The sequence below is a fragment of the Mastigoproctus giganteus genome, chromosome 6 (assembly GCF_048544385.1).
Source record: "Mastigoproctus giganteus isolate SK-2022 chromosome 6, ASM4854438v1, whole genome shotgun sequence".
NCBI classification, from domain to species: domain Eukaryota; kingdom Metazoa; phylum Arthropoda; class Arachnida; order Uropygi; family Thelyphonidae; genus Mastigoproctus; species Mastigoproctus giganteus.
The window spans coordinates 143,426,305-143,439,413 of NC_143580.1; the positions used below are offsets into that span (position 1 = coordinate 143,426,305).

Genomic DNA, 13,109 nt, shown 5'->3' on the forward strand with positions numbered 1-13,109 from the left:
TTAAAAATTTCTGTATAACACTTCAAATACTAACCCACCAAGTTTCACATAGTTTCAGTAACATATTTTTTAATTACATGTCCTGAATACAACAAAGTTGTATGAATGAGGAAAGAATGAAAAATCAGTCACTATGCAGTCATGCAATATTTGGGAAAAAAGGGAATAGCACCCAAGTAAATTCATGAGGATATGGTTACAAAATTGGAGGATGTTCCTGGCAATGGTTAAAAAAGAGGAAGGTTAAAAAAGAGGGCAGTAGATTTTAAATGAGGGAGGTAGAGCCTGGAAGATGACCCACACTGGGGAAGAAACCTACAACGTCAATCATGCTAAAGGTTATTGACAGCATGCATCATCTGGTGTTATTTTTCTATAAAAATCCAAACTCAAAAGGTTTTAGAACCTATAGTACTTAGTACTGTGAGTGGGTTGAAGGTTGAGAAGATGAAAGAAGATACTTGTTGATATTAGACTTGAATTTCTGTAGATTGCAATTTTCAGGAAATATGAATAAAAGGAAGTTGTTTCAGAAAACAGAAGTTGAAGGAATAAATGAGGAAGAAGAAAAATTGGTTCTCTGAGTTTGAAGTTGGACAGTAAAAGGATGATGCTGACTGGTTTGGAAGAGAGGGGGGAAATTGCTTACCTACTTACTTATCTGTTTCTACAGCTTCTTGCCAGGTCGATAAAGAAACCAGTCTTCATTTAGCTTTTATCTTCCTGCCATTTTTCTCTCTCCAGCTCCTCCCAGCAAATACTTCTTTCCTCCACATTGGTCTTCCCCTCTCCTTGGCATCCTCTTTTCAGCTTTTGTCTCGGGGTCTTTTACCATCCATTTTCATTTTGTCTCTTTGGCAGTCTGTTATCCTCCATTCTCTTTACCTTAATAAATCAGCCCAGTCTGTTCCAATGGATTCTTGTAATCATTCTTCTCCTTTCCCACTTTCTTCTGAATGGCCACATTTCATACTCTATCTCTCCTGGTTTTTCCACACACACACACCTCTCTGAAACTTAATTTCCATCTCTTGCATTCTGATAATATCCTTCTCCTGCATTACCCATGATTCCAATCTATAGGTTATTACTGGTACATAGTAAGTTGTACAGAGCATCACCTTGCGATTCTTAGGTACCTCCTTTTTCCAGACTAGATCTTTTACAGAGTTACAAAACATTCTTCCTTGATCTGCAAATATCAGATTCATTTTTCTACCTACATATCTCCTTATCAATTCTCTCACTTATCTACTTACTCCTTAATATCTAAAACTATCCACTTCTTCTAACTTCTTTCCATCAACAAATATGTTAATCCCCCTCCTTCCTTGTCATTCTCATTGCATTACTCTTAGACTCACTAAACTTTAAATTGTATTTCTTTACCTCCTCCAATCAGTTTTCCACCTGCTCCAATATCTCCTCTTCCCCATCCCCATAAATCAAAAGTCATCAGCAAACACCACTTTCACACTTTAATATTTTCTGTTCAAAAATTTTTCTCCACAGTATTTGCTATATCATTCATTACTAGTATGAACAGCAGAGACAAGAGTGCACTACCCTGTCTCAGTCCATTATTAATTTCAAACCAGCCTGTGCTTCTAATCATTGTTATCAAACAGCTTTCAGTCCATCTGTATAGACTTTTAATACTCTATCAACGACTCTTCTACTCCTTGTTTCCTTAATAATTCCCATACTTTTATTCTCTTAATGCTATCGTATACATTTTTACTTGTAATGTTTTACCATCATTTGTCTCACAGCAAAAATGAGATCTGTGATCAATTTACCTTTTTTTGAAGCCTCTCTGCTCTTCCTACTTTCATCAATTTCTCATATTCTACTCTCTACTATTCTTTCATACAATTTCCTGTGACTAGTCAGAGTGATCCCTCTATATTTCTCACACTTTTTTATAGTATGAACCAGAGCTGAAATGCTCAATACGTTCTACATTGATATCAATATTTGTAAAATAATAAGAGAACTTTACCTCAATATAGTACATAGAACACTTCCGTATGATACTCTCCAGAAATTAAAATGAAAAACTTATATTAAAGAGTAACAAATAATTTAAAAAATAATTAAAACTCAATTTAACACAATTAAAAATCAATTTAACGCAATTAAAAATAAGAAAATTAATTAAAAGAATTTAATGAAAAAAATTGCAAAACGATTTTCCTTCCTGAAACTGACACACTTTTCGACCATATGTCATGATCACGGGAATGAAAATTACAGAATTGGGATGAGTATGAAACTTAAATAGGGATTATTTGTCTTTGCGCATGTGCTAAAAGCCCACGGATCGGAAATGAGATATGGCCGACGAACATTAACAGAATTTTCGTGAAATTTAATTTATACGGTTTCTGCAATTAATAGTTGCGTATAATTACGTTAGACACTAAGTATTTTAGCCTCATTAAATAAAAAAGTATGTTTTTCGTTAATGGTGTGAAAGGCTAATTCTGATAAGACAAGTTTAACGATATTACGGGATGTGGCAAGTGCTAGTTGTTTTATACCCGAAATTTTTTGATTTAAATTGACCCTAGCAAACTTCGGAATGTTATTGTTTTGAAGGCAATATTTTAGAAATGAAATATAGTAACTTTGGGCCGAGTATCTTAGTGTTAATTTAATGTAGTTTTCCACCAAGCTGTTCAAAAAATCCCCCATAATTATGTGTATCGATAGGTTATACCTGGAGAGAAAGTAAATGAATGAAATAGTCAATAAGAGTTTAAAAAATGAATTAGATGGTATGAATCAGAGTTGTAATACTCAATATCCAGCTCAATATCCTCTCTACTATTCTTTCACAGAATTTCCTGTGACTAGTCAGGGTGATCCATCTATATTTCTCACACTTTTTTTCTGTCCCCTTTTTATATATAGACACAATCAATCCTTTTTTCCAATCTATCGGTATCTTTTTCTATTCCCCTACTACTTTCATTACTTTGTGTATGCATTGCAGCCCTGCTTGGCCAGCATATCTTATGATTTCTGTTGTCACTTCATCACACACTGGCAATTTTCCTCCTTTCATCTTTTCCATTGTTGCCACTATTTTACTCCTTGATATCCTCCCTTTTCCTACCTCATCTTCCATTGAAGAAGGGAAATTATAGAAGTTAATTCAGAAGAACAGTGTCTATAAAAGTATCTACAGAAAAGGCAGGTAGAAGAAAGAGAACATTTATGAGACAGAAAGTGGAGACACTTTGTAAGAGAAGGGTCATTAATTAACCTAACTATGAATGGAGTCTAAAGCATGAAAGAGGTTATGGGAGTATCGCCCCAGAACATTCCATCGCAGGGTGGATTTGGGATTTATACAAAGTGAACAGCTGATTAGAAGAAAAGCAACACTGAAAGTGAAAACCAAATTTTTTTAGATGCAGAGGAAGCAATATTTCTGATGTGCTTATGCCAAGACAGATTACAAGTCAGAGCACTCCCTAACAGAGAAATGTGGTCTTGTCTAGAAATTTGAGTGTCATCAAACATAAGCACAGGAGCAGAAGAATGTTTTTTGTGAGATATAAGACAGGACTGAGATTTAGAAGGATTGAAATTAACTAAGTTATCTTTGCCCCACTAGAGAAATACCTGTAAATCAAACTTGAGCATTTAAGGAATTTGTAGTGGATATTCCAGAAGTTGAAGGTGTTTGTACAGGGCAAGGTTTTCCTCAAAGCAGAAGGTGCATTGAGCAAAACTATAAATACACAGTAGAACACAGATGTACTAATGAGACATATGGCAGAGAAGAAAAATGCATGGGATGCATATAAATTAATGGGTGACATGGAAGCCCATGATAGATATTAGCTGGTCGTTAACCAAGTCACAAAGGAGATTAGATGGGCAAAGGCAGATGAGAAATCCTTGGCAAAGGATGCAAAGAAAAACAACAAAGAGTTCTTTACCTATGTAAACTCTAGAATGAAAGGGATGAATCAGATTGGTCCACTGGACATTGATGGTTTAATGTTGATGTTCCTGCTCAGGTGGCTAACAAACTAAATGAGTATTTTGCATCTACATTCACCCATGAGGAGTTATTCAGGGAGGGGAATGCCAGAGGTGAGTTAAACTCTGGCAGTGAGCTAGATGATTAGGAAAGTGGAGGAGAAATTGTTAAAGATAAACATAAAAAAGGCCCCCGGGTGGACGGGATCTACCCAGTTATATTAAATGAGGCAGCAATGGAAGTAAGAAAACCCTTAGTCATAATTATGAGAGCTTCCCTGGACTCAGGGTAGATACCCATGGACTGGAGATGTGTAAATGTGACCCCAATCCACAAAGGAGGATCAAAGGGAGACACAGGTAATTACAGACCTATTAGTTTAACTTCTGTTCCAGGGAAATTAATGGAAGCACTCGTTAAAGAAGCACTGCAGGATCATCTAGACAAGACTTCATTTATAGCTCGGAATGCAAAGAATAACTTTAATATCATATATTTGGATCTTAGAAATGCCTTTGATACCAGGGTATGTCTGCCAGGGGCAAAGGTTGATGATGTTGTAGAGCGGATATCATCTTTTAAGGGCACAAAAGGTGATATAGTTGTACACGCTGGCACTAATGATATTAAGAGTAGGAGACCGGCGGAATTACTTAGCAAGTACAGGTCACTGTTGAAAAAAAAGCCGTGAATTAGGGTTGAATTTGAAAGTGTCTGCAATTCTGCCCAGACACGATAGGAGGGAGTATATGATGAGAGCCTTGTCGATCAATTCGGCCCTGGAGGGATTGTGCAAGGCTCAAGGGGTAGAATTTTTTCAGCCTGGACTGTACTTGTTAACAGGAGAGATTGCTTCTACAGGGATGGGATACACTTAAATAGAAAGAGTGCAAGAATTTTTGCTGATGCTGTCGAGGCAATGTTAGGAGGGTCGGAAAACTGCTAGTTGGGGGGGATACAAAGACTAATAAATTAACAGTAGCCACTGGCAGAGTTGGAAGTGATTCTTGCACTGCTTCTATTGAAATGAGCAGAAGCCTGAAAAACAAGATGCAGGATATTTCAGAGACTGCTGGGAGTCATTGCGGTACAAGTAAACACATGGGTCGTGTTAGGGTAGCTAAGAATAGAAACAGGTGCATGTATACCTGCGTGTACACCAATGCTAGGAGTTTGGTAAATAAATTTGATGAATTTGAGGTATTGCTCAAAACATCAAAGGCAGATATTGTTGGGATATCAGAGACATGGTGTCATACAGAAATAAGGAATGTGGAACTGGAATTTGAGGAATACAATGTGTATAGAAAGGATAGACAGGACACGAGGGGAGGAGGGGTTATGCTATTAGTTAAGAAACACATAAAATCCAAGGAAGTGAAGCCAGTCGACATCGATGGACAGGGCAGTGTCGAGTCAGTTTGGTGTGACATAAGCATAGGGAAATCAAAATTGAGAGTAGGAGTGTGCTATAGGCCTAATGACTCTGATGAGTATAATAAGATATTGTACAGGGAAATAGAGTGGGCCAGTAAATCAGAGTGTCTTATAATGGGGGATTTTAATTTCCCAGATACTGACTGGAATTTGTGGGTTGGTCACTCACACACTAGCAAGGCTTTTGTGGATTTATTGGATGATTGTTTTCTACATCAGCATGTTCGTGCGGCAACATGAGGGAGCAATACTCTTGATCTGATTATCAGTAGTGATTCTTCATGCATTAAGAATCTGCAGATAAATGAACCACTAGGTGGCAGTGATCACAGTGTGTTGAAGTGGGATTTACTCAAGGAGGTAACTACCATCAGAGGTAAAGGGAAGGGTTTTTGTTTTCGTAAAGGCGACTATGATGGTCTGAGACAGTATTTAAATTCTATACAGTGGGACCAACTGATGATGTTACCAACAGCAAACTCAAAATGGGAAGCATTCAAGGAACTAATCTTGGAGGCTACCAGGCTTTACATACCAACTAAGAAATATTGTTCAAGGTTTAGGCCTAAATGGTTGTCAGATGAACTAATGAGACATGTGGCAGAGAAGAAAAATGCATGGAATACATACAAATTAATGGGTGACATGGAAGCCTATGATAGATATCAGTTGGTCTGTAACCAAGTCACAAAGGAGATTAGGCAGGCAAAGGCAGACTACGAAAAATCCTTGGCAAAGGATGCAAAGAAAAACAGAAAAGAAAAGAATTCTTTACCTATTTAAACTCAAGAAGGAAAGGGATGAATCAGATTGGTACACTGGATATTGATGGTTCAACAGTTGAGGATCCTGCTCAGGTGGCTAACAATCTAAACGAGTATTTTGCATCTACATTCACACATGAGGAGTTATTCAGGAAGGAGAATGACGTAGGTAAAGTAAACATTGCCAGTGAGGTAGATGATTTTGTAATAACTGAGAGGAAAGTGGAGGAGAGATTGTTGACGATAAACATAAAAAAGACACCTGGGATGGATGGAATCTATCCAGTTATATTAAAGGAGGTAGCAACGGAAGTAAGCAAACCCCTAGCCATAATTATGAGAGCTTCTTTGGACTCAGGGGAGGTACCCATAGACTGGAGATGGGCAAATGTAACCCCAATTCACAAAGGAGGATCAAAGGGCTGACACAAGTAATTATAGACCTGTTAGTTTAACTTCTGTTCCAGGTAAATTAATGGAGACACTGGTTAAAGAAGCACTGCAGGATCATCTAGACAAGAATTCAGTTATAGCTCAGACGCAGCATGGTTTTGTTAAGGGCAGGTCTTGCCTGACCAATTTGATTGGATACTATGATGTAGTCACAAAAGAACTGGATGCAGGGAATAACTTTGATATTATATATTTGAATCTTAGAAAGGCTTTTGATACTGTTGCACATGGAAGACTGCTGCATAAATTGGAGCAGTGTGGCATTGGAGGCAAACTGCTGCTATGGATAAGGGGATGGTCGAGTGGCAGAAGACAGAGAGTGGTAATCAATGGACACTGCTCAATGTGGACTAATGTTATTAATGGAGTTCCTCAGGGTTCAGTGTTGGGTCCGTTGTTGTTTTCGGTGTTAATGAATGATACTGATGATGGTATATCAAGTTTAATGTCCAAGTTTGCAGATGATACAAAGGTTGGCAGGGTTGTTAAGGACACTACTGACACTATGCTGCTGCAACAGGATCTGGAAAGGTTGAACAGATGGGCTGAGAGGTGGCAAATGAAGTTTAACATTTACAAATGTAAAGTACTACATATGGGAAACAGTAACCACAGAGCAACGTATCAACTCTGCGGTACTACACTAACAGTGGTGGAGAATGAAAAGGACCTGGGGGTAATTGTGCAGCCAGATATAAAGTTTTTTGAGCAGTGCAGATGGTCTGCAAGAGTAGCTCATGGTGTCTTGTCAATGATATACAGGAATTTTTCTAGCAGGGATAAGGAGGTGATTATTCCCTTGTATAAGGCAATGGTCAGGCCACATCTTGAGTACTGTATACAGGTCTGGAGGCCTCATTTCAAGAAGGATGTAGAGCTGCTGGAACGGGTACAGAGAAGGGCAACAAGATTAGTGAATGGAACAAAGGGTTGCTCTTACGAAGAAAGGCTTAAGTTTTGCAAATTACAGAGTCTGGAGACTAGGCACCGGCGAGGTGATCTGATAGAGGTGTATAAGGGTTTGAATGGTTTTAGCATGCTCAGTGCCAATGGGATTCTTCATCTTGCTCAGAATAATCACCTCAGAGGGCATAAATTCAAATTGAGAAAGGACGGATGTCGGATAGATGTGCGGAAATTTGCCTTTGGCCAGCGGATGGTTGGTTGGTGGAACCGACTTCCATCACTTGTTGTTGAAGTTGATAGCCTAAACAAATTTAAGGCTCAACTGGACAGGTATTTCGAACGAACGGAGGGGTGAAATGGGAGTGGTGTGTTTTTTTTTTTTTTTTTTTTTTTTGGCTGATGCTGAATAAGCTTGCTTTCTTGCATCATATGCCTCTACTAATGCTAATGCTGTTGCACATGGAAGACTGCTGTACAAGTTAGACAGTGTGACATTGGAGGCAAATTGCTGCTATGGATAAAGGGATGGTTGAGTGGGAGAAGTCAGAGAGAGTGGTAATCAATGGACACTGCTCATCGTGGACTGTTATTAATGGAGTCCCTTAGGGTTAAGTGTTGGGTCCATTGTTGTTTTCTGTATTTATAAATGATATTGATGGGTCCATTGTTGTTTTCTGTATTTATAAATGATATTGATAATGGTATATCGGGCTTAATGTCCAAGTTTGCAGGCGATACAAAGGTTGGCAGGGTTGTTAAGGACACTAACGACAGTACGCTGCTGCAACAGGATCTAGAAAAGTTGAGCAGATAGGCTGAGAGGTGGCAAACGAAGTTTAACATTAACAAATGTAAAGTACTACATATGGGAAGCAGTAACCCCAGAGTGATGTATCAACTCTGTGGTACTACTCTGACAGTGGTAGAGAATGAAAAGGACCTGGGGGGTAATTGAGCAGGCAGATATGAAGTTTTCTGAGCAGTGCAAACGGCCTACAAGAGTAGCTCATAATGTCTTTTCAATGATATATAGGAATTTTTCTAGCAGCGATAAGGAGGTGATTATCCACTTGTATAAGGCAATGGTCAGGCCACACCTTGAGTACTGTATAGAGGTCTGGAGGCTGCTGGAACGAGTATAGAGAAGGGCAACAAGATTAGTGAATGGAACAAAGGGTTGCTCTTAAGAAGAAAGGCTTAAGTTTTGCAAATTACTGTGTCTGGAGACTAGGCACCTGCGAGGTGATCTGATTGAGGTGTATAGAGCCTTGAATGGTTTGAGAATACTCAATGCTGATGGGATTCTTCCTCTTGCTCAGAATAATCACCTGGGAGGGCATAAATTCAAATTGAGGAAAGACAGATGTAGGATAGACATGCGGAAATTTGCCTTTAGCCAGCAGGTAGTTGGTTGGTGGAACAGACTTCCATCCTTTGTTGTGAAAGTTGATAGCCTAAATAAATTTAAGGCTTAGCTCAACAGGCTTTTGGAATAAACGTAGGGGTGAAATGGAAGCGTTTTTTTTTTTTTTTTTTTGGCTGATGCTGCATAAGCTTGCTTTCTTGCATCATATGCCTCTACTAATGTTAATGTTGTGTGGAACAGACATCCTGAACGTCTTCGTAACCCACCTAGCATGATGCACGTGATGCAATTCCTGGACATTTGTCCAAACGGCTCAAAAATAAAATTGTGCAAAAATGTGGTGACATGACTAACCAGCTGCAGCCACTCAACATTTAAGGATTACTTGAGAAAGGAATATGAATCCTGGCTGTTGACTGACAACCTTCTGCTGACTCCTTCCAGAAAAATTAAGAAAGAGTTGGCATCAAAATTGGCAGAATGGGCATCAACAGCTTGGAAGCTAATCCCAGAAAGAACAGTGCAGCAGTCATTTAAAAATGTTGCATCACCAATGCTCTCGATGGCTCAGAATACAATATATTATGGGATAATGAAGATAACAATGGCTCAGAAGAATCAGACTCTGATTGTGAAGTAGACTCTAATACTGATTCAGATATTGACGGCTCAGAAGATTCAGAAGGAAATGATGAATAACATACCTACTATACCTACTGATAAATACTATTGTTGTTAGTAAATTGAATTCTATTATAATAAATATATTTGTTAGATATATTTTAGCATTTTATTTTATTTATTTTTTTTTTCTTATAATCAAAACTTTTTTTTCTTTTGGTGGTACTGAAATTAAGGTGCATCTTACAATCGATGGAAGGCGCCTCCGTAGCCAGGTGGGAAGGAACAGCAGTGCGTAGCACACGCTTCTTGATTAGACCGGGGTTCGAGCCCGTCACCACCAAATACGGAGGATGCGGAAAGGTCAGGGAATGACCACCGCATATCCTGGAGCAATATGGCCTTAGTTGCTAATGCTCCTAAAAAAAAACCAAAATAACAACAATCGATGGAATCTTAGAATCAAAGAAATATGATAGTTCATAAATAGTATTAAAATCGCCGTTGCTGCTCCTCTGTTCATGTGTATTCGTGACAATAATATCATTCTCTCGAATGTTAGTTCCCATACTTCACCTATCAACAATCAAAGTAACTTTTTGCATCCACATTCAAAAAAAAAAAAAATCAGACTGTACCTCTGTATCATCAGGTAACCTTGGCTCAGAATGTATCTGCAACTCCTGAATACCCTCCCTGATCTCTTCTATCTGACTTCCTTGTAGTAGGATGCTAGCATGTTAGCGTTATATTTAGCTGAGGTGGCAATAGAACCAAAGGGTTTTAACAGAGGTGGGACTAGAGATGGGCAAATATTGCACCAATAGCTTTGGCAAGAGAACAGAATGCTCAATTACCATTTGGACAAGAAAGTATTTTTACTCCTAGCCTGTTCAAAATCTAGTTTGGACTGATTAAAGTCTGTTATATAATTTATGTGAGCTTTGGAGTTGGCAGAAAATGAACCTGGAAATTTGGATGCAAGCTAGTTGTCATATATAAACATTCTTAACGCAAAGGATGAGATTTTTAAGGTGAGTGTGGAATAACAGATTTCATCCCTGCAAGACAAATTTCACTGACACAACCTGAGCTGACATCGACATCAGAAGAGTAAAACAATAATCCAACCAAGGAAAAGAACAACAGAAATCTCTCAGATCACTGCATTTTGCATTCTTGTTATGCCAAACAACACAAGGTTGAGAATGGCCACAAGAGAAAAATGCTTCACTGGAGAAGAGACCATCACCGAGTCGTGATCTGAAGTGCCCAGAGGACCATTTACCTTGTGCCTAAAAGGCTTTTTTGTGAGAAAAAGATCAATAGCGTTGGCTGTGTGTTTAGAATTGTCTGGTATTTAAATGTACAATTGGTGCATGGTCATTAGTAATTGCAGAAACTTCCACATCTTGACAAGCCGGGCCTATGCAAACAAAAAACAGAAGCCAGCTGAAGTTCTGAATATTAAAATCACCAAGAAAAAAGTTACCTCATTCTTAGGAAAACTGGATTGGAGAAATCAAATTTCAAATAAAGTAAGTAAAAGAGCCCCAAGTAATTAGTGCAGCTGGGAGAATGATAGAGGCAACATGTGAATTTGACAGAATAGTGTAGTGAGATTTTAAACAGAGATGATCAATAAGAAGAGATTCCAAATTACTAAGTCTACTTATGCATATGTGTGCTCTGACAGGGAATATCAGAGTAGGAATATGCATAAGTACCATCTTTGAAGCAAGAGGAATCAATTGATAAATGGGATTCTGTAAGAAGTAAGTAGTGCTTGGCAGACTGTAATTGAAAATGGACATCACTGAAATTGGAACTGAGACTACATATATCTGTAAAACGAACAAGAAGTTTTTTCAAGGTTTAGATCTTTTCACAGATAAGTTTGCTCTATTAGTTTGGCTTTTTTTTTTTTTTTTTTTGGTAGTTGTTGGCGCATAGGCTTCTGTGGCCATAATGCACCTCCCAAGGTTTTTGCAGTACTTTGATCAAAGCCCGAGGCGGGAATCGAACCCGCGATCTTTGGGTTGCCAGGCAGGCACTTTACTCACCCGGCTAGCATGATCGGCTTTGGCTATTCATGATGTATTCAGTAGTAACTGAATACATCATGAATAAATTTGTTACTTCCTACAACATGTCCTCCCCAGCTTTTCTTAATAAGAAAAGACCACTGATACTTATTTGTTATATAATCTTTATTATATATTATTCTGTATATATTCGCTATATACAGTCTTCCCTAATGGGTAAGGTTTGCTTATTTGATGTAATACAATGAAAGGCAACAGACTGTGAAGGTATTCACAATATGAGATGAAAATGATGACATACATGAATCACACATTTAAATGTTCAGTGACTCATCTATGTTCATTTGAGTTATCGAACATTTTTGACAAGTTATACTTGATATGATACTGTAATTTCAAGACATATAGTCATTCCCAAACCTTTTGAGCACATCTAATAGTCGTAACTTTCCTATATGTATTATCTTTTTAGAATTCACACAGGAATCGTGTACAATGTATAATGTGTAGGTTATTTTGTGCTCTTAAAAATAAAGTTTTCAGGGTTCATGAACTGTTTATAAGCTCTGGTCAAAATAATTAGCATTGACAATTCTAAGTAGTTACCCACAACCTGCAGTCACAGTGTAAACCATACTGAATGTTTAGTTTTTAATTACAGCAGAAAAGTTTCTTACATCATTAGACTTAAAAGCCAACAGATAGTTTAGACCATTAGTCAAAAATATCTCCAATGCATTATCTTGGAGTTGGTATCGTTGATGAAGCACTTCTTTTATACTTTCAAAGGGCCAAATCTGAGAAACAACACCCTGTTTTCCTTGTCTTCTCTGGAATATAAAAATTTTAAAAATGAATTATTATAAAAAAATAAATACATAAATAAAAAGAAAAAAAAAAAGCATTTATGAAGTAACAAATATACATAAAATACATCAAAATATAAAATGTTTAGCAATGCATGTTAAATAGAATAATTTCTATTGTGTTCTTAAAAGACATTTACTGATAGGCTTATTTTTAACAACAGTCCACCCAACTAATGTACTGCTACTACATTACAAGTTTATCAGTTAATTTTTATTTGTATTAATTTAAGATTTTATATATTACACTATATAAACCAGTGTGAGAATTCTTAATTTTGCAACAGAATAATCATCAAATATTAGGCTGTATCAGATAAAAACAACAAAAAATTAACAGAAAAAAAAAAAAAAAAATTAAATTATTAATATTTTTTTCTTTATTGAGAATTTGAATGAAATGGTCTTCTCCTGTAATTTAGAGACCAGGTCTCTACAATATGTGATAAACAGAGAGGTGATCTGAAATCCAGGCAATTATTTCCAAAGGATAAATGTTAGTATGATAGAGGATAGTGATACATTATTAAGTCAAGGGTGCTCACATCTCAACAATGAATAATTGATTCTATACAGTAGCAAAATTTCCATATTAACACTATAAGGCCAAATTATTTATTAAATCAAGTCTCCTTTAATAGAAACCTCTCTAAA

At 37.3% G+C, this 13,109-nt stretch overlaps 1 protein-coding gene across 2 annotated transcripts in view; it reads right to left on the reverse strand.

Annotated features, from left to right (window-relative positions):
• The window catches only part of LOC150084630 (lysosomal-trafficking regulator-like), an 813,382-nt gene that overhangs the window by 386,207 nt on the left and 414,066 nt on the right, over positions 1–13,109 (reverse strand). For both annotated transcript variants that reach the window (XM_090375369.1, XM_090375368.1), the window contains exon 13: positions 12,267–12,419. In XM_090375369.1, the coding sequence (XP_090231495.1) occupies positions 12,267–12,419 (153 nt within the window). The remainder of the gene's footprint in view (positions 1–12,266; positions 12,420–13,109) is intronic.